This window comes from Cavia porcellus, unplaced genomic scaffold, assembly GCF_034190915.1.
Source record: "Cavia porcellus strain 051 isolate PalLab524CR breed Dunkin Hartley unplaced genomic scaffold, mCavPor4.1 scaffold_24, whole genome shotgun sequence".
In the NCBI taxonomy this organism is placed as follows: Eukaryota; Metazoa; Chordata; class Mammalia; order Rodentia; family Caviidae; genus Cavia; species Cavia porcellus.
The window spans coordinates 46644095-46671698 of record NW_026947507.1 but is presented as its reverse complement, the minus strand read 5'-3'; the positions used below and the strand labels follow the sequence as shown (position 1 = coordinate 46671698).

General features: G+C 46.8%; 1 protein-coding gene across 2 annotated transcripts in view; it reads right to left on the bottom strand.

The window, feature by feature from the left end:
- Csmd1 (CUB and Sushi multiple domains 1) overlaps positions 1-27604 on the bottom strand; it is a 1477900-nt gene that overhangs the window by 286088 nt on the left and 1164208 nt on the right. For both annotated transcript variants that reach the window (XM_063234987.1, XM_063234988.1), the window contains exon 12: positions 9475-9587. In XM_063234987.1, the coding sequence (XP_063091057.1) occupies positions 9475-9587 (113 nt within the window). The remainder of the gene's footprint in view (positions 1-9474; positions 9588-27604) is intronic.

Below are 27604 nucleotides of genomic sequence, written 5' to 3'. Positions count from 1 at the left end.
GATACAGGGAGGGGACAGGGACTGAGTCTGCTTGCCCACAGCTCCCCCAGGTGAGCACCATGAAAACTTGGGGCAGAGGTTAGAGGACGCTATGTCCCTGGTCCTCACCCTGGTCCTCAGGACTTAGAGCAGCAGTAGAAGGCAGAGGTGGCCCACAGGCAACCCAAGTGCCCTGCAGCCCTGCAGACCTGAAGCTCTGTACCCCACCAGGATGCAACCTGTAGGGATCAAGCCCCACACTCCTCCATCCTCCATCCAGGCTCAGACCCCGCCAACTCTGCACCTGTGACGAGGCCTGGCCGGTGCCCCTCCAGCCCCACCTTCCACACACTTCCAGGCTCCGGGGCCCTGCAGGTTACCATGCTCCTCTGACCAGCTATGACACTCTGGCCTGTGTTCAAAGAGCAGCTGGAGGTGTCATCTTCCACAGAACAAGGCGATGCAAGGCCCATGCAGTAATGCTCCTGGCTCTTTCTGCTCCACCCTATAGCTCACCCAGGTCTGTGGGGTATTCAACAAACACACCGGCACCATCTCACATTGCAACTGGCCATTTGGAAGTTCTTCACTGGGATGCTCCCTGATGGCACAGGACTCACTCCCTTCCTCAGGCCCCCACGGCTCTGCCACAAGCTCAGGGTCCTGTCCTGCCCACACTGTACTCCCACACTGCATCTCTCATTTTTAAACCTGTTCCTGCATGGGTAGAGGCATAACCAGAACTGCCCTTGACGACATAATGCATGACTGATCCACGCAACACTGGAGGATAAAATTAAAGAACAGTATGAAACCCTTCCACAGAGACTGCACGGCACAGCCCACCCCAGCAATGGACAGTCCAGTGAGACCACATCTGTCTGTCGCCTCTGCTGTTGCCACACCCTCTTGCCTGCAAAACAGTGCTGGTGGCCACAAAATGAGGAGGTGTTGGCAGAGCTAACGGTTCAGATGAGGCCTGTGGTCAGTGCCTTCGGCTCTACCACTGTCTCACCTCCTGTTGGTCTTCTGTGTCTTCTAGACATCACTAATGATCTGTATCAGTGACACTGCACCAGCATGTGACGGACCGCAGGCCCATCAGTGTGTCCCAGCCTAACCCAGTGAGGATCTGTGCAGCTGGATTTACCTGACACCATAGGAAGGGTGCGGGAGAAAAAAGCATTTTCTAGATAGAGAAAACAATGATTTTTAGGAGTGAGGCTAATAAGGCACCTCTCTCTTCATTTCAAAAGAAGCACTGCTCCTAGCTCTGTCTCAGCTGCTGCACCAGCGTCACCATCTGCACAGTGGTTAGCAAAGGAGACTTCTGCCAGTCATCACTTCCCTATCACTGTGCTCCTCCTAGTAAACCATGGAGAACATGAGCAGGAGAGGGGGAACCCAGGAGAATCAGCCACCGGCGAGGCAGCCTGGGAGACTGACCCCATCCTGCTCATTTGCAGTGTGCTGCTTGGTTCTTGCCCTGGACTGCAGGTGTCATACATCAGAAAGGCTCCAAGAAGGAAGGCAAACTCATTCTTATCGCTTGGTGCTCCTGGTCAGGAGGGAAAAGGCCTCATGCTTCGTAGGACTGTCCTGTCCAGGCCTGGCTCCATTACTGGCTGGAGACAGAGGAGCCTCAATGAGAATGGCCCTGGTGTCTGCCCTGGTACAGGTTGGAGGGTGCACTCAGAGGCTCCTCTGCAAAACAGGGTTTGTGGACAGCCTCACGGTTCCCTGTTACTCAGAGCTAGACAGCTGTGTAATTTGCAGGCAGAGTTGATGAATGTTTCTCTCAATGGGACCACAACAAATGAAACAAACCCTTCTCACACCCAAAGCCCACTTCAGAAGCCAGCACCATGGGCATCCGGCTGGGGTGGGCCCAGCAACCTCTGGTCCTTGGTCTTCTCTGTAGATGCGTGATGGTGGGGTGAGGCACTGTGGGCCTCTCTGCTTCCCCTCCAGCTTGGCTCGCAGGGCAGATGCTCGGTTCTGCCCCCAACCCCACCTTCCCTCCACAGTGCACAGGACGCCTGTCAGCCTCGCTGGTGCTTAGGTTGCTGCCGTGTATTCACGTAGCTTGCAGTGTGATCCCATTTTTGTTTTGACAGAAAATTCTGTACTAGCTGAAGATGTCAAATGTCTTTTCCAAATTTATTTTCTTCCATGAAAGTTCCTCTTTTTCCCATTTCCCAGTTGTGTGCCCAGGCATTTACCACCAGGTGTGCAGGTGTACTTCAGTATTTCTTAGACACATTGTTTGCCAACACTATTTCTGCTCGTCTTTTCACCCTCTCTGTGTCAACACTCCAGAGAAGCCGTGTCCGGTTGCAAAGGCACATCCGGCCACCTTTCTGTGTAATATGTGTCTTCATACAACCATGACAGGGGTTTTCTATAGCTATCCAAAAGCATTTCAAACCAAAACCAAACAGGCAAATATAATTTTGAAATTCACGATGACCAGTTGTAAGTCACTTTAGTGTGCAGTGATGTAACTGTGAGATGTGAACTCCTACATGTGAACGTCTACTGAGTGTGAAGCCGGTCTGGACTCTGAACACCCAGAGATGCACAGCAATGCGGTGCTGACTTCAGGCTTCTTCTGTCTGAGCTGTGAGACAAAGTGGCCCAGAACCTGCGACACCTAGGAAGATGCTCTAATTCTAACTCCACCAGAGCTGGGAGAGATTTGTGGGGAAGAAACAAGAACACAAGGTGGGGAAAATACACAAAGAGCACATCCTGCTAAATCCGAATTGGGTGTTTCAGACTGAATTCCTTGTGAATTTAATTCCCTTACACACACACAAGCACACACACAGGTGCACACAAGCATACACAAGGCACCTCCCCTGTCTGAAGTGTTACCTAGTTCTCACAGTGCCTACACCACGGATGTGAGGGTGCCCCCGCCACAGCGTACAGGAGACCTGGGCTGCAAGGAGCGGTTAAACACACACTCAGACTTGAGTTCAGCCTGCAGCTGTGCAGAGCAGTGCTTGCAGCCCTGAGCGCCACCCTCCTTTCTCAGACAGAGCTGAGTGGGAGGAGCAGGACCATGCCTGACAGACCAGGCCTGCCAGTGTGCAGGGATCGAGGTGGAAACACATGGAAACCTGTAGGGGTAGAGCAGGCAGGCAGGGAACAAATGAGGTTCGTGATGGATCTGAATAGAATCCTAAAGAATAAAAGCAAAACCACCTCAACACTGGGAGGATAAAACTTTGAGAAAGGATACAAAGAATGCCACGCGGAGACAGTAGAGGTATTACATCATTGAAAGAGTGGTGTAATTCAAGCCGGTGTGTAAGAGCAGAGGAAGAAATGACCTGAGATTGATCATCTCAGCCCAGGAGACTGTCCAGGAGGAGCCAGGATGCAAGCCATTGAGTGCCCCGCTGGGAGCCCACGCAGAATGGGAAGTCACAAATGCAATCCGGGGCTCAGATGCGCAATCATATTTTTGACAAGTGAAGAGTTTGGAAAGATAACAATAAAGTTGAAATGAACTAAAAACTAATTCCAAAAGTGTGTTGTAGTGGAATTGATGGCAAGAAAGCAAAGAGACACAGGATGGGGGGCAGTGGAGGAGGGGAAAGTTTCCTAGGCAGCCCTTGTGCTGGACAGGAGACTGAGAAGCCCAGATTGCCTGGCCTGAGCTGGTGCAGAATGCTCTTTCTCCTCCTCCTCCCTGATAGTCGTCCTTCAGGTGAGGCCCTTGCTGAAGGCCATGGGCAAAGTTCACAGTGTAACTATAGCTTCCAGTCAAGGACACTTTCGAAGTCACCAACAAAGCCGCCAGGTCTCCTTCCATCATGGATCCTGAGCTGTGACTACCCCATTGCAGAGACAATGTAACATTTGACTGGAGAACTAGTGATTGGCTCCTGCCTTACAGGAAATGAGAGGGATGTCAGAGTGAGCTCAGCCTGGCTTGGAATAAAGGAATATGGAGAACCCTGCTTCTTGTCCACACCCAAAGAGCTTAGGAATTGCAGTCAGGAAAACAATCCTGTAAAAAATTTTGCAAAAAGGAATGAAAAAAATGCAATTCTTGAATACTTTTTATAACATAAAAATACACATAAGTTAATCTAGACGTTGGAATGTGTCTCTAAGAACTTGTTGGAACTATCAATTTATGATAGAGCTGCTGAAATTATTATTTTTGAATTCCAGCTGGTAGGCTTAATAAATTTTCTTCTAACTTCAAGAACATGTGGAAAAATTATAGCACTAATTGAGCTGGTGGAAGAAAGGAAATAATTAGCATGCCATCTGCTCACACATAATGACTTGCTAGCAAAAGAGCTGAACATGTAAAGAATAAAAAATTGGCCAAATATAACTTTTCAGGAAGGTAGAAATTTCCTAATAGAATTACCACACTGTCTCACATTGGTTGTTGTGCTCTGAGTGGCTCATTACTGAGAGGATCAAGCAAACATCAAAAGAGCAATAGACAGATCAAAGAAGCACAGGCACTGATGAAAAGATGGAAGGCTCCCCTGGGAAGGACAGGGTACTGGAAAGTCACCTGTATCCACCAACCTACCAAGGCAATGGGCAGTCACAGCCCCCTGAATCTTCATGCCCTGGCTTCAAGGGCATCCAATACTTTAATGGTGCAAAGGCACGGATTTAGTAACGAAGGTGAGTAGTTGCAGCCCAGAGACAGAAAATAAGATGAACAAAAGAGAAATAAAAAGAGGAAGGCGTGGGGTGGTTTTGGAGGACAGGGCACCCACGGTGTCTCCGGCAAGTCCTGTCAGGGGAAGGTGTAGATGTCCCCTGAGGTCAGCATGCTCAGCCCTGCAGCCTGGGAGCAGCACTGTGGGGACAGGGAGGCAGGGCTGCTGGGGGAGCATGCGACCTGCGGGACCCTGGCTCCCATGTGGGACATGCTGGTGCCCGCTCTCCCCTTCTCTTTGGAAGCTGCTCTGTGCTGTTCCTGGGACCCTGAAGGCTCAGCATCCCTGGGGAGGTGGAACGTGCCAAGGGCCCTGCGTGCTGCGCTTCTGAGTGTGAGTGTGACAGGAGCAGTGGGCTCTTAGGGGAGCCAGAGCTTCCACCAGTCATGGCAGGTCTGCCTCATGCCTGAGGGAAGCCGAGACAAGAAAGCAGAGCAGAGATTCCAGGAAAACCTGGTAGCTGGGTGTTGCCTTCCCCTAGGCGCCAGTCTCAGGATCCCCAGGCCTCTCCATATAGCAGAACAGCTTCCTGCCAGCCTGTGCCCAGGGTCCTCCTTTTGCTAACCAGAGGTTGGGAAAGCTCTGGGTGCTCCAGGGTGCTCGGGGTGCTCTGGGGTGTGCGGCCTCCTGTGTCAGCACCACACATTTCTTTCTACGAGAGTCCAAGCTGCGCTCCTGTTTCCCCCAGGGCGTCGGATGCTTCCAGTGCAGGGCTCTTGCTACCTCAGGTGGCACCAAGCCTTGGTCCTGCTGTGCATCAGTCCTAGCGCCAGCTTTCTGGAGCTTGGAACTCCTCCTAGGTAGGTGGAGCCATCTCTTCCAGAACTGGAGTACAAGTCGCTATAGGGTGCTCTGTGCTCTGCTTCTAAGTGGAAGCCCCCTGAGGACCAGTGTGCAGGCCCAGGCTGCTCAGCCACAAGATGCCAGGAGAGCGCGGCATCTCCTGCACCCCATTTTGCGCCCCGACCCTGCTCCCCTGGCCTGTTCTCCACTCAATGAGTTTTTCTCTTTCTCAGCCTCAGGCCACAGGTCACGGAAGCCTTCTTTTGGCTTTTGGAAAAGCAGGGAGAGATGGAGCTCTGCTTGCTCCGAGTTTAGGAAAACAGATGTCTAAGCACACTTGAAAGGAGTCACAAAGATCCACCTGCAACCACAGGACCTGACCGGCACAGTGGTGCAAGCAGAATGGAATCTAAGACATGGGCTGCATTTAGGGGAAAAGAGCAGTTCCATCAATAACCCCAGGGAAAAGGCATCTACTGCAAATCCACGCAACTCAGGAGAGTGTAGGGGTATCAAGGAATTTAAACAAGTATATGAGACAAAAAGAGGATGGGTATGAATGCAATTGAAGAATAAAGGTAAAACTGTTAAGGACAAGTGCTCATCCCATGCGCTGGGGACGGCAGGCCTCAGCCCATGCAAGCCTCATCCTGCAAAGGGACAGATGGCAGCAGGGCATCACTTCCTCTGCCCAGGTACAATCTGGGTGCGCATTTCTGCCTTCAAGCATTTCAGCAGCTCTTTGGCCAGGAGAAGGCATCACACGCTGGGCTTTCAACCTGGCCCCATGCTGGGTGCAGCGGGGAATTGGGGCTCCAGGTTTCACAGAGTGGGGTGCCATCCACTAACTTGCCTGTCACTCCCACCCTTCTCATCTTAATTTTCTCTGAGGCTAAGACTTAACCTTTGAGGGTAAGTGTTAAGCAGATAGGGTAGAAAGCAACACGAGCTGGGGTGCTAACCCTGAATCTGCTAACCCAGGTTCCTCCCTTTAGAGCTCATTGTGCATCCCCGGCTCAGAACTGTGAGTGATTTAATGCTTCATGATGGCTATCTCATTATTAAATGTGGTTTACCCCACATTATAAAAGGGGAGACTTTCCGATTCATGAACAAAGTGCAGCTCAGAAAGAAAGCCCGAGCCATGCAGCAAAGGTGTCCCTGACATGCAGCGTCTTCCCAAGACTGTGATGCATGGATGGCATGTACCCTGCACAGCGCCCCCTGCCGCATCGGGGGTGGTGTACTCCGCAGAGGTGCTGTGCTTTGCTGACATTTTGTTCTGGTGAGAGCATCTGCTACTCTTGTTGGTCTTTAGCTTGGGGGCCTGAACTCACCTCCTCCTGGGCTGGCTGCTCTCATCTGCTCTGCAGCTGCTCACCGCACTGCAGTCCACCTGCACCTGTGTCGTGAGTGGAATTGGCGCCACCAGGGAGCGGGGGGGGGGGGGGGCCAGAGTCCACAGCAGGCAGTGAATTCAAACAGGTACAGAAGAGCTGGTGTGGAAGGGAGGCTCCCTGCCAGGAGGGGGCGCTCTTCTGAGGGAGGCTGGGCTTTCCTCTGGAGGTGGTGTGTGGAGAGTGTCACCTCCATCCCTCACATGGGCTGGGCAGAGCCCTGGGCCCCAGATCACGATGCCTGTGCTAATGTCACTGACGCCTTTCATCTGTGTGCTGCTGCATGGGCAATTCTGCCTCTGTGGTATTAAACAGCCATGATGAGCTCAGTTTTATCAAAATAACTGAGTGTGAGCTGAAATAGGCCTGTTGTTGCCACAGCAGCACTCAAAGGCAGCACTTCCTTCCATTACCCCCTGCCAGGACTTAAGGATCTGCGGCAGCTGACACCAAATCTAACTGCGGGTGAGCCTCACTTGGTGCTATTTCTATGACAACAGAGACCATCAGAGTCAGCCACATCAGAAAACAGAATAAGCCCTGGCTGCAGGCCACTGATGTCAGGGACTTGTGATGGCCTGGACAAGCACAGGCCTCCTTAGTGCCGCAAGCACAGAGTTATGCAGAGGAGCTGTGGCAGGGCTTCCCGGGGGTCTAGCTGAGCACGCGTCCCTAACATGGTTAGTCAGCACCACTGGACACCTAAGCTAGGAAATGAGGCTGTTTGTAAATACCGGTTGCATGTGTTTTATGAAAATATAATTCACAGGCAGCTCTTCTCATGTGATCGTTTGTACCTTCTCTCCAATGCTAGTTAATTCGGTACTCCGGAAATACCAACTTCTAGAATGTCTTCTTTGGAAAAGTTCTTTCAGTGTTTTCAAGGTCAAAGACACAGTAGCTCCCTTGTTGATGATCAGATGGTTTTTTTTTTTTTTTTTTTTTTTTTTTTTTTTGTCTTTTTCCTTTTTATCGGTACCGGGATCGAACTCACGACTGCCTGCTTGCAAGGCAGGTGCTTATGCTGCTGAGCTAAATCCCCAGCCCCAATCAGATGGTTTTGTCAAAAGGGAATGCACAGTGCTGACTCAGCCATGTCTCAGGGACCTCTGGAGTTGTGGCCGCTAAGACACTGCCACAGTTAACAGACTACGAGTACAGTCCCACATGCTGGTAATTAACAGGGGCTGCTCCTCAGGCCAAACCTGATGCACACAGTATTTCATTGTAACTGAGAAAGTTTATAATCCTTAACCAGTAGGACCCCCAGTTTGGAGACCATGCTGGTTTCTGCTCCCCAAATGCATGCTTTAGGATGTGGTCTTCACACAAATTATAAAGCATCCTTCTGGGAAGGGCTTGGCTTTTCACTGGTACCTTTAGATTCCACCAAAGGCAGCAGAAAACCAGGTCATGTGGAATATACTCCATGTATCCTTGAAAAACAGCACAGTTGTGTGGAAGCCCAAATATTGGGAAGAATCCAGCAATCCTATTGCCGCCTAGTCCTAACCTCTTAGTAGGATGTGAATAGGACTATTTTGCTATAACATTTTTATGTATGTATAAAAAAAGAATCATTAAGTTCCAGTGTTCTTCCAGCAAGGGAAGCCGTCTTACCGCAGAGATCTCTAAGTGTGCTCACATCGGGCTGTGACCATGGCCAGAGTGCAGACACCATCACCCACTGCGTGTCCACCCCCAGGGCTTCGGCTTTGGAGTTGGTGGATTGTTTTTATTTTCTGCCTCACTGATCTCTTATACAGTCACTTCTTGCTGGCTTTTTTGTCAACTGAAAATACTCTTTCAGCATGCACAACATAGAAGCCTTCTGCACACACAAATTCTCAAAGTAAAACTGAGTAAAATGAAATTCAAAACCTCCAGTTAACAGTATCATCTCTCCCTTCTTTACTGAAATTTCCATCACATCAAAAGCCTATAAAACCCAATAAGAATGGCAACTCCAGTAATGACGTGCTTCAAAGAGAATCCAAAGAAAGTGAGCATAAATGTGATCACAAACGTTAGAATTGATATTCACATGGAATCAAAAGTAGTTAATAACCACAGGAATGATCAATTATATCTCTTCTGTAGAAAAGCAGACTCCCCTTGCATCTGGTGGTCAGTAATTACTGGCATTGCTCTCATTTTTTTTGACAACTTTCCAAGTTTTCAAATAGTTTAAAAATAATGTAAAGTACAGATTGTTCATTCCAGATATATGGACTGGCTCACATGAAATTGGAAATACAAGTGATTTCATAGTTTTTTCTAGTTTTCTTTTCATGTCGAATTAGTCCATAAAATTAGAAACATGCCCACTGATATGATCTCAAAAGGCCAGGCATGTGCTACAGGCAAGAGCTCATGTGTCTCCCTTGGCCTCCTTTTCCATTTTACCTAAGCAGTGACACATACGACAGGTTGTCACCTTTCCTCAGTCACAGACCAGCCTGTGAAAAGGATTAAAGTATTTAGGACCTCCAGGAAGTCGAGATAATTTGTATCTATATAAACATATTCCTGAAGCTTCTCTTTTTAACACATCTGTCAGAACCCTTGCCTGGGTCGGAGCCTCGGTTTTCAGTACCCAGCAGGCTTCATCTTACCTTGGTAAACAGCCTTAAAGCCAGGTGAGCCGATGCTGTCATCAGACTGCAGGTGCAGCCACATCTGGTTGCTCATGCTCACGATGAGGTCAGGGACGCTGGAGCCTGTGAGCCTGCATGAGAATAAACATTCAGCATTGAATAAACATTCAAAAGCAATGGATGCCCATTTGGGAGGACCCCCACTCTGAAGGATGGTCTAGTTGGTTGAAAGAGGACCCTCTTCCAAGACTGTGCCCCTGGAGTTCACATCAGCACTGTGCTCAGACAGCAGAAACCTTAGTCATTATTACATCACTGTGACATTCTGTTTTATTTTAAAGATCGTCTTCCTGTGACTGACCATCTTATTTGCCTGGAATTGAAGGGCTTCTCCTGGTGCTGGACTGATGCTGATAAAATGGGGACAGTCCTGGAAAGAAGAATGACAGCCACCACTGTGAGATGGCCTCTGTTGTGCTATAGTTTCCTAGCATCAGGAGATCAATGCGAAAGCAAGTCCAGGTGAGAAACGTATATTCCTTCACAAAATGGTTGGTTTGTCTACCCCAGACTTACCATGTTCCTTTATCACAGAATCTTCGGGAAAATGCATTCCAGGCCATCACACATCAAGAGGATATTGAAAAGCACAGTGTGCGTGGCTGGAACAGATCTGACACTCCACTCTGCATATTAATGTCTAGCTCCAACCAAATGGAAGACCAATGGGGCACGGAACATGAGCCCAGCAGTCACAGAGCAACTGCTGACAGCCATGAAAAAAACACTACATCCACTGACGACTCAGCGCGCTGACAGAAAGGGATGTTGAAATGCAAAAGTGCAAGAAGGAAATCAGTTCAACCAAAGTAACTGTCCTTGAGCCGATGGGCAGCCCGGCTTTCAGCAAAGTTAGCTGGGAAGAGGGGCGCGTGACCTGCCCACCCTCACACCCCTGTGGTCAGGGCCGCACCCCCATGGGCGCGGGGCACACCTGACTCCTCAAGGAAACAAAGTGGGGGAGGCACCACCCCCAGAGCTCCCAAAGGGCCATGCCCCAGCCGGGCTAGGGGCCTGCGCCTGTGTCCGCTTCTCTAAGTGTGTGTGTGCTGACAGGACGGCCCTTTACATTCCTTCCTTTGTTTGTTGGACAGACTTTGTGCATACGTTTTTCCCAGTGTAGCAGCCCACAGCTCTCGGGCGGTGCGTCCCTGTGTCCCTCAGAGGACAGCAGATCCGTACCAGCGAGGATCACAGCACTCTCCCTGCCACCTTCCCATGGCGCCGCTGGGCCGAGTCAGCTTGTGGAAAGCGGGCTGCAGGTTAAACTGCGCTGTGCGTGACACGCTGTTCCACATCACATGGGTGAATCCACCTTGTGCCACTTTGGTGCTGTATCATGCTTCACTTCCATGAATTTTTAAGAATTTACAGGAAAAGGGTGACAGGTATTTTTGTAGCTTTGACGTTTTCATTCAGGAAATGGTAGAAACTTGTAAAGGAGACAAAGTAATATGAAGTGTTCACGTCAATTTTCCTGCGATGTTGATGCCTGGACTGGGAGGGCCAGGCAGATAGCACAGACACACTGTCTCTTACGGAAGATTCCCGTCATGTGTGTGTGTATGTGTGTGTGTGTGTGTGTGTAGCTCTGCACAAGCCCTTCGTGGGTGCAGGCTGGTGGCTCCGCCACATGCTGGGGCAGTACAGTCCTATCACTGCCAAGAGTTCTGATGTCACACTGTTCCTCTGCATCTCTGCCAAGGCTACTCTGTATCCACCTCCACATTCTTCATTCAAAACAATACGAAAATGGAATGGCAGAGCATGTCATCTTCTATGGACTCCATTCACTCAGGGTGAGTGCACCGCTCTGTACTCACAGCTGTCCTTTGTGTTTCTGGGGCAGGCTTGTGGCACAGGCATCCTGTGGCTGGTGCAATTGTCCACCTGCTCTGGGATGCTAGGGCCAACTTACTTCCGGCACATGATGCATACAGCTGCTTTGAATATTTATGTGCAGGTTTTCCTAGAACATAAGTCTTTCTTCCTCTGACACAAATACTCAGAAATGTGATTATTGGGTCATGTGATCGTGCGTACACTTTAAAAACACTGCCAGCTGCCTTCCCAGACTGGTTTTCCCAGTCTTTGTATTGTCCTTTGCTTGGCTGTTTTAACACAGGTACAGTGACGCCTCACTGAGGTTTTAGTTCGCATTCAGCTGATCACTGCTTTTGTTGAATATCTTGTCAGAAACTTATTTGTCATCTGTGCACCTAAAATGGAAGGTCTGCTCCTGTGCTATGGCCGCTTTCTAGATGTGATACCTTACCTCCGGCCTCCCTCCCTTTCTCTCTCCTCTCTCTCTTCCCATATGAGAGAGCTCCTTCCTATAATGCGGTGGCGATGCCAACCCTTTGTCTGTTATGTCAGATGCACAATTTTCTCAGGGTGTGTAGCTTGTGTCTTAAACTTACTATATTCCCTCATAGAACAAATTTTATAATTTTAATAAATCTCAATTCATCAATTTTATCTTGCATGAACTTTTCCTTTGAGGTTAAGGACGATCTCCACATTTTTTTATCTCCATATTTTTTCTGTGTCTTTGTTTCATGGTATTGGTAAGTTTATGCTGCAAATTTGTCCTTGGCTCACACCGAATTAATCTTTGTGCAGACTGCAGTTTACATCACCTGCCCACTGTTTAGCCTGTGAATGTTGCTTGTTCTAGAATCATTTGTGGAAAACATCATCACCACTCCCCATTCTTTTAGATCTTGATTTCCTTACCATTTTGTAATTTTCAGAATGTATAACTCAAGAGTATAGAAAAATATATGAATTACTTGCTGTATAGCAATTACAACTTTTTTTGTTCTGTAAGCTTAGAAATATGATTTACTTTTTAAGTTGGTATACAAATTTTATTAGTTGTCAAATAATCAAATTTTATCTTAGTGAAATTTTCAGTGTTCATTTTATAGATTAACATTTTAACTCTTTCTCTCTTTTTAGTGTGATAGTGCATAGATGTCTGTTATTTATTTAAATTCATGACATGTAGCTTCCATCCTGTTTATATTTCTCGATTTTTCTAATGTATATGATGGACCCATAGGTTTTCATCTAAGACAATCTTTAAACAATACTGTTTTAATTGTTTTCAGTTCTAAATATTTTCTAATTTCAAATATTATTTCTTAATTTCAAAACATTTAGATATTTTCTAGTTTTTAAAGTTATTTCTGGTTATATAGGCTTTAGTCAAAGAGAGTTCTATGTATAATTTTTATTTTAGTGAAATGATCATTGTTGCTTTAAATATAGTGGATGGTGGCATAAATTCCACATGCCCTTATAACAGATTCTGTCTGTTAGCAATGGCAGGAGGGCTCTCTAGACATCAGATTCATTCAGACCTTGACATCTGTGCCGGCCTGCCTGATGGACGCAACACCGTCATGGTAGGTGTAAAAACATTCACTTGTGATTCTGTGTCTGTTTGACATCATAGTTACATTGATTTTTTTGGTGCACATTTTGAAGGTGTATTATTACTAAAGCTTACAAATTTAGTGTTGTGTCTCTGTGTTTGATTGCCATTATTCCTTTTCCTCCTAAGCAAAGCATCTTGAATTCTTAACCACTTTGCTTCTGACAATGAGAAGCACACAGTCTCTTCCCTTCTGGTTGGTCCTGAAGGGTTACCTTTGGCTGTAGTTTTGTGCATTCCCATCGTATTCCCCTCCCCACAAGGGTAATAGATTTGCTTTACTTTATTTCATCCAATCAGTTTTAACTTTTATTTACGATACAACTGATGGTAACATTTGTTCTTTCTTTGTTGCTTAATTGATTATTTCCTAATTGTTCCTTTATCTATTACTTTGTTTCCTCCTCTGGACCCTTCAAAGATGGCACTGCTGTATTTATTTCATTTTTCTGTCAACCTTAGATTCGGTCTTTCAAAGACAGAATTCTTGTTAGTGCTCATTTATTTATTTATTTATTTACTTTTTTCCATCAAACTCAGGACCTCATACTTGCCAGGCAGGGGCTGTACCACTGAGCTAAATCCCAGCTCTATGCTGTTTTTAAGATCTTTTCTTGCCTTCTTTTAGCAGATTTATTACAATGTGCTGGTTGAGGTTTTCCTTGAATTGAATTGAGTACTTTTCAGAATTACTTAAATCTCTGTTTTGATGTCTGCTGTCAGTTTTGGAAATTCTTGTTGGCAATCCTTTTGAATATTTCTTATCTTCTACTTCTTTCACTATTTCCCCCAGAACAGGAAGGAGAACACAGATTTTCTGTACCCTGTCTCTTTTCCTCTTTCTTTGTGTCTCAGCTTAAGTATTTTTCTTCTAATTTATCTTCCAGTTTACATCATATAAATTGAGTATATTTCAGATATTTATTTTCAATTATTAAATTTCTATTTGTCTTTGTTATAGATTCAAATTTTAGGTCAAAATTGATGATCTCTTTATCTTTCTTTAAACATGTGTCACAGTAGATGGAATGATTGCCTCTCGTGTCACTAGGGACCGTGTCCTGCTCATTTTCCCACCAGGATCCTTTGGCTTGGGGCTCTTAGGTGCCATGCCTGGGCACTCCCCAGGGTTTTTGATTGACTGCTAGATCTGTACTTGACCTTTGTGTCTTCTTGCAGGGAAGAGCAGGATCCTGTTGCCACTGAGCACCCACTGTCGCTAAGTGTCTGGAGACTCAGGACCACGTCTTCCCCAGGATTCTTCTTCAACTGTGCCCCAGAGGTTGTAGTTTCTGTCAGCGAGACTCCTCCTTGAAAAGAGAGGCCCCCCACTCAACCCCGGTCTCCCCGGCATTGGGAAAATCCCAGGGCTCCGCCCAGCTTTCTGCACCACTGTCAGGACACTTTAGCCTGTTTGTCATTGCTGTTTTATTTTGCTTCTCTTTGCTTCTAATCCCAGAGAAACTGGGACTGAGCACACATGGGAAGGACTAGTGCTAAGCAGGTGCCACCGTGCAGGCGACTGCCCCTTACCTTCCCCTTGGCATCTGGCCCCTGAGCCTGGTGCTTACCACTCAGTGTGGCCCCAAGTGGGTGGCCCCAAGTGGGGGCCACACTGAGGAAGTGCCTTCCTGTCCCAAACCACCATCATGGAGCCACGGATTTCTGCTTGAGATTACTCAAGACAAGAATCAGCAAATACCCAGGGGTGAGGGAGGTGATTCGTACGAGGTAAGGTAAGCTAGTCACCTTCTCCCCCCTCGACACCATGCTCCCTTTTCTAACTAGGTTAGTTTCTGGACTCTCTCTGTCTCTGTCTCCCTTTCGTCTCTCAGATCATCATTCCCCAGGCAATGTGAAGATATGATGGGAAGATTTATTTTTGCAGGAGAAGAGAGGCAAATCTGTATTTAACTTGCAGTTCAGGCAAACATACATAGTATGTTCCACTGTATTTGGGCCCTTCCTCTCCACATTTCCCACTTCCATCTCTCTTCAAGGGCCAAATCTCTTTTTATCTTAAGATTCATGACACCACTTGACTTAATAACTTTCCTCAGATCGTCACCTGTCTCCACAACAATAATTCTTATATAGTGACCCACAGTTTCATAGTTGCTTTATTCTTTCAGTCTGGTGACCTCTCCTGGCTCCTCTTTAAACATTGAAATTACCAGTCAGATCTCCTACCTCTGCATGCTTTATGATAAAGACCTTAAGCTCCTGGCCTGTTGTAGTCAGGATTTGCAAGAAGTAGATTTAATACAGGATATGTAATTTATAGGGCTATTTTATAATATTCACCCAAAACATCAAATGCAGAAGAGTACAGAGATCTTAGTGGCATAAGCACCTGCTGGCAACGTCCAGAGTGTATTCCCGGTATACCCCCTGCCCCCTGCACTCTGCAAAAAGAGATCTGTCCATGCAGGGTCCCAAAGAATCCTAGATCCCATAGCAATGTTCTTCATGAATCCAGCTGGAGGCCCAGGACCCATGACAATATTTCATGCAAATCTGCATTAAAGATCTTCACTGGGCAGGCCCAAAATTCAGTGGTGGAAGCTCGAAAGTTTGAACCATTTGGATGAAGGATTTGTGCCAGCAGGCTGAGGGATCTGCACTGGAGCCAGGAGGTGAACCTCAAGTTAAGGATCAGAGCTCCCCAAAAAGAACTGCAGTCATCCTCAGCCACAGCGAGGATGACAATGAGAACAGCAGAGTTCATATCAGGAAAACCAGTGTGACAGGCTCCTGCAGGAGGACCAACAGTGGTAGCATCTTCCCCTCCAGCTCTGCTTTCTGTGCTGCTGGCAGCAGCTCCCAGCGGGGCCCTCCATACTCAGCACCCCACTAATGCCCTCAGCTAGGAGTGACAGAGTGACCAGTAGCTCATCCACCACATGTCCCTTTCCTGTTCCTCTGAACACACATCTTTTGCTTGCTTGCACCCACTTAACCTCTGTTAAAACCCCTGCTGGCTTCCTGACCATTCTACCAGCCTGCACAACCTGGCTGGCAGTCTGGAACTTGGTCCCAGCAGCCTCATGATTCTCTGACCATCCTTCCCAGCTTCCCACCTCTCGGACATGAGTTGGGCTTTATCTAGCCCTGCACCTCACCTTCCAAGCCATGTTCAGGAGAAGTCAGGGCTGTGACCTACAGGCAGGGTGTGTTTTCCATGTTGTCGGGCTCCAGCCTTTCCCTCAGCACCATGCTGTCTTCTCAGGGTTACAGTGAGTGTTTGCTGCTTTTCAGGTTTATTTCTGGTTCCTGCTGCCCCAAACCAGCAGGTTTTCTATTTTCCTTGCCATAAGCAGGTAACCATGTCTGCACGTGTGTGAGGAAGAGCCCTGGAGATGCTCTAAAGGGGACTTGCTAACCATCCCGGCCTCCTGAAGTCCTGTTTTAAATTTTTTATCTCATCAGTCCACATTGGCAGCGTACAGCGATTAACACTGACTGTTGCCCACGCCCATAACACACTCTGATTCCTTCTCCGTCTGGTCCCCTGACCTCCCTCCTTCTTCCCCCATGTCTTTGTTCCCCTCCCTTTTGCAAAAGATGCATCTGCATGTTTCCTTCTATCTGCCTTGCATTTTGCTCTTTAATTGTTTTACACTTGTGTTTCTCTTATGAGCGATATGAGATACGTAAGCTTGTGTATCTAATTCATTTCACTCACATGATAGTCTCAAAGTGCATCCATTTTCTTGCCAATGACGCAAATTTATCATTTTGAAAGAAAGAGTAGTGCTCCACTGTGTGTAAACACCACATTTTCTTTATTCATCATCTGTTCATGGACTTATAGAGTGCTTCTAAGATTCAGCTACTATGAATTGTGCTGCTATGAACATTTTTGCTCATGGGTCCGTGACCATGCTATCTTCACATGTATGAACAGTCAATCAGTACACATCAAACATTTCAATATATGTGGGCATTAGAGAAACACAAATTCAAACAGCGCTGAGATTCCATCTCACTCCAGAATGGCTGTCATCAAGAAATCCAGTAACAACAAAAGCTGGTGAGGCTTCAGGGAAAGGATCTCTGCCCCACTGTTGGTGGGAGTGTAGACTGGTGCTGCCAGGGCAGAATTCGGTGTGGGATTCCTATAAATCCCAGCTGTGCCCCTTCTAGGAGTCCATCTGAGCTGCCCGGCCCTCTCCGGCCTCCATTCACAGACACGAGTCAGAGCTGTTCACTGGACTGTGCTCTTCTGGGTGTCCATGGCCAGCTTTTCTCCCTCCCACACCCTGGTTTGACCTCGGAACAGCCCATGCCAGCCCCTGGATGTCACCTTCTAACCTCGGCCCTTGATTCAGCCATTACTTCCTGCCAGACATGTGATTTAATTTAAAACTGTTAAAAGCTTAATTATCTTGTAGATAATTCTAACAGGTTACAGAGACTTAACCACCCAGGTAAGGATTTGAGCCACACTTCTGGGAACTCAAATGCGAATTCCTTACAGTTCTCCACTGGGCTGTACTTTTAATTCAGTGTTTTCTGTGAATCTATTTGAAATTGAAGTGGCAAATGGAATGCTGAGGTACTCTAAAATTCACAGAATAAGAAACCAAATCTGGTGGATATGACTCCACTTGGAATTTGTTTTAAGCTTCCTATTTATTTGGCTGCTGTACACTTGGGAAGGTGTATAACCACACTTGAGTATAGTTAATTTTCAATTGATTTATTGAAAGCCTTTTAGAAATATGTTCACTATAAAAACTATTTTTTTTTTTTATACTGGGAATTGAACACAGGATCTCATGCTTGCCAGGCAGGTGCTGTGCCACTAGGCTAAATCTCTGGCCCTAAATACTTCTTAACTTGTTAATATCTAGTGAAAATTATATTAGGATCATTTAATCTGAAGAAAGATGTTTTCTTTATACTTTCTCTTTGAGGTTTCTGGAATTACTTAAGTTTCGAAGTAATGACAGAAGATACATTTACAACAAAGAAGCAAATAATATTGTTATTCTGTGCTGCTGCTTGTCTGTCTGAAACAACCAGAGAACATGGTTTTGGTGTTATCATTGAGCACATATCATAATTCATAATTTGGAATTATTTTAAGCCTCTCCATTTTCTCCAAAACTGACACTGTCGTTCATAATGTTTTAAATTTGAATTAAAAATAAAATTATCACCACGAAACACTAAACTAATTTTACCCATTTGCTAAAGAAGTATGTATTTTGCGGGACCCGTCCTAATCAGCTGCCTGCCTCCATGCCCTCAGGCCACCGCATGCATTTTGTGTGTCAACCACACTTAGTTCTAGTTTCTTTTTGTGGTGCTGGGGGTCTATCCTGGCACACTGTGAAGCAGGGCAGTTTCTCCTGCACTAAACCATACCCTTGGTGCTCCTCACCTTCCTCCAGAATCCTCAGCATGTCTCGGCCTCCTGCCCTGAGTCCTAGGACCCACTGCTGTGTTCCTGGGGAACAGCTGTGACCTTGACAACCCCAGGGTCCACTGGGCCTTTCACAGGATCCCTGGGAAACATGAGGGCCCTCCAGCCTCCTGGGGCTGTGTTTGTGCTTCTGGGTCTTGTCCTTCTTCAGAGGATTTTCCAAGCATTAGAGGGGCAGGGTAGCAGATGAAGGGATAAACACCCCTAATCTACCTGGCACCTAGGCCGGCCTCTGACAGTGCCAGGTACTGACAACAGGTCATGTAAGGGACAATCACCACCACACACAGCAGGTCAGTTTAGAGCAGGACTCTGAGTCAGAAGCCAAGGTGACTCTGCAAACTAAGTGGACACATCTCTAAGAATCACCACATCCTCACATGGGATGTGACAATCTGGGGTGACTTACACACAGGTGATGGTGGTGCCATTGTCTTACTGGCAGCATCATGGTGATTTAGGAGCTTCGGCCCCCTTCCTCTGGCACAAGTGCAGACACACACAGTCCACCCCACATGTCCCTCTGCTGCTGGGCTGGAATCCACCCTTGTTGGGAGGTGATACGTGGAATGGACCCTCTACAATCTCCTTTAACTCACCAGCCAGAGTGAGAACGCCAAGGTTTCCCATGTAGAGCTGTGTAAAGACCAAATTTGAACCTCTGAACCTTACAGATCAAAAGGAAAACAGTCATCAGAGGCCCACAGAAAATGGCTTTTATAGATTTCTTCCACTGAACTGTTCAGACTGTTCAGAAACCTGTAGACTCCTAGTCCTGTAGACATGAATACCCTTTCTCTCTGCCTCTGCTACCAGCACAGTAGGATTTTGGGAATGTCTTAGGGAAGACCAGGAGACACCTTGACCAAGTGCAGGAGGAAGGAGGCTGGGCTGCTTCCTGAACTGGGCTCACAAACAGAAGCTTCCCTGGCCCAGTGTTTCCCACCCTGCCAGATCACAGAAGGCTCCAGGCCAGCTCACTCCTCCCCTAGGGCAGCTGGTGCCCACGTGAGCCCCTGGTCCCAGCCAGGCTAGGACCAGCTGCAAGGGGTGGATTATGAAGCATGACTGACAAAGAGCACCCAGGGGAGACACAGGATCCCTTTCTAAAGTAGGTTTTGGGTTGCCGGACTGGGGGGGGGGGGGCGCCTCAGGCTTCTGCTGTTTGGGCTGCGATATTCTCTTCACCCAGGGACACAGCAGCACAGCAGGGACAGGTGTGGGGGTGTGGTGGGAAGATCTCCTCGTTGCTCCCCATGGGCTCCTGATCCCTATCTCACTGGGTGGCTGGGAACCTCTGTGCACTAGGCCCACCAGCAGATGCCAACCACACCCTGGAGGCTCTGGTGACCCTGGCTGGACCTGTACTTCCCGCAGAAGTACAGGATGCCAGTGGTATTTAGCAAACCCTTAGCAAACAGAAAAGTCAGCAGGACGCAAGCAGCACACTGAGGGGAAAGCGAACCACAACGGGAGCTGGGAAAGACCGTCCACAGGGGAGCCAACGGAGCAGGAATCTGGAGTTACTGTGTGTGTTAAACACACTGCAATCATTTTTACAAACTCTCAGTCAACAAACATAGGGAAGAAAAAGAAAGATCTCCAAAGAAATAGGAGTTACTTTAAAAAGAAGTAGAGGAAATTTGGGGAGTAAAATTGTACAGTATATATATTAAAAGTCTCTGGATTTGCTCCACATTGCTGAGAGTAACAACACACTCAAGTGGAACTGAGAGCAGAGAAACAGGATTCACCTGTGCTCAACAACAGAGAGGAAAAGATCAAAGGAAGGAAGAAAGGAGCCGAACACAGCCTTGGGAGGCTGTCAGCCTGCATGCAAGGGCCAGGCTTTGTGGCTCTGGAGCCCAGCAGGAGAGGCAAGCATGCAGCTGGGAGATGTGAAGGAGTAACAAGTGAGACCTTCTCAAAGTAGGTAAAGCACATAAACCTGCAGACCCGAGAGTGGGTGAAAGTTCTCAACACCCAGACCCAAACCAATTCATTTAACTGTGGAAAACGAAGAGAAAGAAAAGGATCTTGAAGGCCACCAAAGCAAAACTGGCGCTGCCCAGCGGGGGCACTGATGTGAGTGACAATGGATGCTCCATTTGAGACCTTGGTGGCCAGAATCAAGAACTGCTGACCCCAGTGACCACTCCATGCCTACCCCTCACCACCTGGGGAAGCCTATTTATATTCCCAGGCAAGAGTTGGATGCTACAAATGAAGTGTAGGTTGAAGATGCATCTGTAGTGATTGGATCAAGGAAATTCTTTACACAAAGTAATGGTGGCACTGAGCAGCTTGGAGAGAAGATGGAGAAGGGGCTCAGGTGACAGCACCTGTGTCATATGCGGCACAGGGTACTGTTGTCTTCCGAGTTCCTAAATTCTGTTGATGATTGGAACAAAGGTCAACAGTTTCTGATACTTCAGACAGTGTGACTTATAAAGCCAGGAACACAGGGTCCCCGCACTCAGGCTCACTGCACGCTGCTCTCAGAGTGATCAGTGTTGATGCCTGCTGCAGAGGATGAAGGACAACAGTGTCACACATATCTGCACCCTGGCCCTTGGCCCCTTGAGTGCTACCTTGTGTATGAAGGAGTTTGCAGATGTGACAAACTGAGGACATAACCTAATGAGCATCTTAATCTGGGACCATCTATGAGGACCTCAGATACTCTCTCAGGGAGCACAGAGAGATTCCTAATGAGAGGTGCAGCCCAAGTGACCACAGAGGCAGCAGCAGACGATGCAGCCAGGAGTCTGGGATGGTGCCTGGTAACAGCAGCTGGAAGATGGAAGGAAACAGTCTTCCCTGATTCTGGAGAGCTTTGGCTCTGCTGACATCTCAGTGTTGGCCCTGCGACCCTGACTTTGAATTCTGATTTGCATCAATTCCAGTCTTCTTAAGTCACCAAGTTTATAGAAATTTGCAATAGCTACAAAGGGAATCATCTATGTCAGTGCACTGCTCAAGATCCTGTGTATATAATACACACAGCAACACTTTTGAAGACTATAAAGAAATAAATTTTAAAGACACCATCCATAAATCAAGTTAAATTTGAAAACAAACTTACAAACTCAGAAATGTGAGAAAAAAAGAGGAACAAAAACCACAAAAATGAAATAGAAAGCAAATAATAGAGTAAGATACAAATAGTATTCAAAGACTGATGTCAATTATTGTCATAGGTATAAATGGTCAGGACATGCCAATCAAAAGACATAGAGGCCGAATCTGTAAAAAAGTAATGTTCTGCTTAAAAGAAACTCATCTCAGAATCAACAACATTGGTAGCTCAGAGGTTTTAAAATACAAAGGAGTAGACTGTGCAGACCTCAACATCAGAACAATCATGAGTGGTTCTGTCAACGTCTAGTGAAAAGGGTATGAGAGCAGAAGGCTGGGTTAAGCTATGGAGAGGCATCCCATAATGATCAGCACCCCGATGGCATTTACACCCAAACATCAGAGGCCAACACAGGAAGCAAAAGTCAATCAACTGAAAGGACAATATACACATCCATGTCTGTCCTCAAGGAGCTTGGTGCCTCTCCCTTACCAAGCAGCTGACACATCAGGAAGGACAGGACCCATGTCCATCACGGGGATGTCCTCTTAGTGTATGTATCTCAAGCCCCTGGGGAACAGAGCAGAGACCCCAGAAGACCTCCCAACAGCAAAGGAGGAGAAGTGTGCGAGTGGGTGCTGTCCCAGAAAGGGGCCTAGACTGGATACCACCACAGAAGGAACCAGGACATCTCTAAATGTGCAGAAATGATGTGACATATTTTTAAATTCCACATAATTTGAGGTAGAAGTTTCAAATGAGATAGAAAGAAATGTGTGGAATAAGTGAAAATGAAAACAATATAAAAAGTTATGTGGGACACAGCTCAAACCATATCAAGAGGACAGTCAAAACAGGAGAGGATGGCATCAAAGTTGAGGAAGATTGAAAAGGTTCTTGATATTGCTACCTCAAGAAACTAGAAGAAGTAGAGCAACATACACCCAGAGCAAAGTAGGAGCAGCAGGGCGGGTATGATAAAAATGATAAAAATCAGAAGTTGGAGACAAAGAAGAGGGATGTCTTCAAGAATAATATGGTGGATACTGCTACAGAATCAGGAGCCATTGCAAAGATCATGAGGAAACAAGTTCAGTCTCAAATTCAATAAGTCATTAAAAAGGCTGAGGACTCAAGCATGAAGAAACAGCCTCATGGTTTTGTGGCCATTACGGTAATTCACATTGTAACTAAGAACTTCCCCAACAACCCACAGGCCATATCTCACAGCAGAATTAGCACTGTTTCCATCAACTATTCTCAAAACTGGAAACGTAAAACTGCATGGCTCACTCAACAATGAATCCAGTGTTAACCTGATACGAAAATTTGACAGAACCAGGAGCAAGAGAATATTTTTCATGCATTCAGATGCAAACATCTTCAACAAAATACTAGAAACCACAATACCACAATCTTTAAAAAGAATTATACTCCACCACAAAAAAAAAATTGATTATGTTATACAAGGTTGACTCAAATATTAAAAACTATCAGGGTATTGCCATTAGGACAAGACAGAAAGAAGGGACACAGGTCACTGGACATGTCACTTTCAGGAACCGGAAGACACAACAGAGCTCGGCAGTTGTAGCCGAGCTGCCATGAGTGGGGTTTGTGTCATAATCCCAGCAAAGCATTTAGATACACATAGGAGGTGATTCCTCAGCTACCGATGTGGCACCAGTCCCAGGAGGGCTGAGATATTCCTGACACAGCAAAGTGACATTTCTCTCTCACACTCCCTCTTTCTATTTCTCTGCTTCTCTGTCTCTCTGTATGTCTCTGTCTCTGTCTCTCTCTCTCTGATATCACCTATGAAGTGGCCACTGGCCTCAGTGTATTTGTGGAGAATCAGAATCAGATCAAAGGCTTGGGTCAGAACTCAGAGCCTGGAAGAGATCTACACAAATATGCCCAGATTACTTTTGACAAAGATGCAAAAGAACAATGCTTTGGGCAAGAACCCTGAGTGATCGCCACACAAGTGGTCAAACAGGACCTGCGTCCTGGACGTCATCCACCACTAACTGGACATTCGTAGCAGCCTTCATGGTGGAGGGAAACTATAAAACTGTTACAACACAAAGCAGGAGCTCTCCAGCTCTAAGGTGATGCAGCGTCTTTAAACTCGCCTGAAACCCCAGGCTGTGGCATCCCCTCCCCAGAGCGCTACAATCAACAGCACCTTCCCACGTGTGGAGAGGAAGAAAGGCAAAAGGAAGCAAAACCACACTGAGGGAAGGTGGTAAACCTCAGCTTGAATACATGGAGAGCTCTCAATCTGGACATGTAACACATCTAATTACCACATAGGATGGACAGATAGCAAGGCAGCACCAGACAGGTGCTTGGTGCTTGGTGTGGTGTCAACAGTCAGGAGCAGGCAGATGGCGCCACCTAGGGCTCGTCCCCATAGGACTTCAGACACCAGGCAGAAATGGCCACAGCTGAGTGGCTACTGCACACCCTCAAGAGAGCAGGAAGACACAGTGGGCCAATGTCTCGTGCTTCATGTTTTCCAGACGTTACCACAGAGGAATTGTCTTGCCACATCTGCAGTGAAGTAAAAGGAAACCCAGCTTTCATCAGCCCAAGGGGAAGAAGCTGGAGGGAGCAAGAAAGGGTAGGAAGGAAGGGGGCAGAAAATAAGAACCAGGGTGTCACAGGGTGTAATCCCTGTGACAGTGACATCGCTACACATTGCATACCTGGACTGGCGAAACCCTACCCTAACCGTAAGCACGCGGCATAGGGGACTTCTTAGGGTAAAAACTACCCATGACCAGGCTGGAAGTGTTTTGCCAGCTCATCAATGCTGCCAAGTGTTCACATGATCTCCTTGAAGATATTGTGAATTCTGTGCAGATGTGAAAATCTGCAACCCACTCTTCAAGCTTCACTTATAATTATCTGACAGCTTTTTAATGAAAGATCACACATTTTGATGCTATTTACCACTTGTTCCTATCTTATTAGAGATGTATATTTATGAAGAAATTACTTTGTAGGTACAGAAGAGTTAAAATAAATCCCACAAACAGCCAAAATACACTTAGAAGAGGTGACATTTTTCCTAAAACCAAACTGAATAAATATTGAGAAGCATGTAAGATACTTGTGACATCTTACATTGAAGACTAAAATCAATAAAGATAAAGTGTCACAAAATGCAATATGCTTCTATAACATAAGGTACAATATGAAATGGAAAACTGTATTGTTACTATGACTATTCATATTTTATACTTTTAGCACCAATTAGATGCTTCAGTGATCTAATCACTCCTCAAGACAAGGGCCACTGTTTATTCTTTTTTTTTTCCCCTTCTGAGCTCTACCTTAATATTTGCTATTCAATAAAACTTGTCCCCAAGACTTGAGCAAAGATACTTTCCAATAAAAGGCCAGAAAACATAGCAATGTTTGACCCTCAGTGCTGTCTGTCTTGGGCAGGATCTGTCCTGGCTGGGAGATGCGGATTCACCATGCTAAGCCACGGAAAGAATGGGGGAGGAAAGAAACAGAGTTTGACTCATGTGGCCCCCCAGTTCTGAGGCTTGGAACCCTAATATGATCTCTATTTAAAAGCAGAGATGTTTCCTCTGGAGCAAGGAGGTGGACTCCTCTGCCTTACTTCCTAATGTAGACTGCTACAAAGCACCGGCTTCAGGGCTGGGCTCAGGGGAACACAAACAGAAGAGGCTCCCCGCAGCACCCTCCTGCTGAGGAGAGAGTGGTGACCTGTGGCTCTGGACCAGAATACAGCAACAGAGGGCAGAGCCATCCCCAGCATGCAGGTCTGGGGCAGAGGAGAGTTGGTGCCCATGGGGTTCCACCAGCCCCAGGAGGAAGGCGCTCCTGACCATTCCCATTCTGCCTGGCAGCATGCCCATGAGCAGACTTCTTGGGGTACTAGCTCTGGGGCACACACCAAGCCCATCTGGGCACACACCAAGCCCGTCCTTGTCTGCCTGTCCCCTCCTCAGGATTGCCCCAGGGAGCAGAACCTCTGGTTCTGCCAGGTAATCAGGAGCTGGGGCCAGAGGGGAGCTGGGCCCAAGGCTGTATCCCACCCTCCACCACGGTTCTACAAATTAGATTAGAGAAAATAGTCAATATATACTTTTAAAAAGCAGTCAATGGAGATTTGTTAACTAACTTATTTAATTTAATTTTCCTTTGAGTCTGAAAAAGTTATCTAAGCAAATGCAACATTCCCCTGGGGGGGGGGCTGGGTCCTGAAGGAACCTGAATGTGTACACATGGTGTGCACCTGTGTGTATGCATAAGTAGAGAAAAATAAAAGCCATTAACAGAGATTAGAAAACCACAGGACTTGAAATTTTAAATTGTGGGATTAACTACCTCATTTTTTATGCTATCTCCTTCCCAAATGTATCTTTAATCATCAGGATCAGGCTAGAATGGCGAAGGTCCACCTGCCACAGACTGAAGAGCTACTGAGCCAGAGCAGGAAACACATCTGCTGTGAAGAGGCTTCATGCCCGTTTTGTTAGAAAAGTGTCCCGAGCTTCCACAACTGTGTACTGCCGACTGTAACCGATGCAGGCACATGTGCCATTTCTCCAATTAGAGTAAAACTCCATGCTGAGAATGATGCCTGGCACAAAAGTCCTCAGAAATGCTTGTTAGTGTATTGTCTAAAATTACCCATTTGCTCAGGAAACCCCCAGGGAGTCTCTGGCTCTCTTCCTTGCCTCTAATTCGGGACACGGGGACATAAGATAGCGGCTCTGGTAGCTCCCCTGCAGCTGATGAGATGCCAGGCTGGTCTCTATTGCATTATGCCTCCCGAAGGACACCTCAGTTTGATTCAGTTGGCCATTCAACTCTTCCTTTATAGATTCCAGCTATTGGGAAGAGCTCCTAATAACACTGATGTCACTGAAACTCATAGCTTGTCACTGCTTTCCTAACAACATAGTATTTAAAAGTTAGTAGGTGATTTTAAGCCCTTAATAGCAACTGAAGTGGTGATGTAGAGCATTACCTTACTGCACGTGTATTTTAAATTTTCCATTCATTTAAACATTTCTCTCATTTACTTTCATGACATGCTTCCCTAAATTACGTGCTATGGTGATAACAAAGGTTTGTTAGCATGAAGATGAAACTTATTAGCTCTCTAGATACATGTATTATTTCATTTTTCTCCTGACCACTGGCAAAAAAAAAAGTGTCATGCATACATTATAGCCCTCAAAAGAGAGGTACAGGGAGGAACTGTCTCCCCTCATGGTCACAGGGACAGTGAAGAGCCACAATGCATCCACAACCTCCATCTCTGAGGCCTGCCTTTTCTATTCACTGTCTCAGATCCTGGACTTGGTCCCTGACTAAGGGCTGGCAGCACAGCCTGGGAGGAGCTGGCCAGTAATACTTTTGTCCTTGTCTAGGACTCTGCATTTTTAAAGGCAAAGAAATGCAAGTTTCATTTGATAATTTAAGGAAATAAGAAGAATTAGCAGCAGCATTTATTTGTTGAGCACTGGGGGAGGCAGGGACCTTCACGTTTCCCTGCCTTGGAGGAGTAAATTATGCAACCTTTCCAGGAACACGTGAAAAGCGCAGCCTTGTGACTGAAGACATCCCTCACCCTGCAGCTCTTCCCTTGGAAATCTTCCTGGAGACAAATGGATTGAACTACAGCAGTGTATGCATGAAAACCCTGCACCACTTAGCTGAATATAAAACCAGAGAGAAGTGTGGGTTGGGAGTGAAGCCAGGACACCCCTGAGAATCAGTCAAGGACATGGCACCTCTGTAGGTAAGGACCCTGAGTACTGCGCCCTCAAGTGGATGCCTCTCCAGCATCCTGTCCAGTAGGCTGCGACTGTGGAGCTTCAGCCACTGGCCAAGGCTGAGTGCATTGCTGCAGGGCTCTGGGTGCTGCTGACCAGGAATGCTCAGGATGATCACGAGCACCAGGCAGGGAAGCCCGCATGGCTTGGTGTGGCCCTTTACTTCTATAGGCATGGACACAGGGCTCAAGCAGTGCCTCTTCAGAATGTGAGCGGTCTCATGAGCAATCCAGGAATGAAGGAAAAGCTGGGCACCATGGGGCTACTTCTCTGGGCAGTGCTATATTAATATTTTCAAGGGCAAACTCCTCACA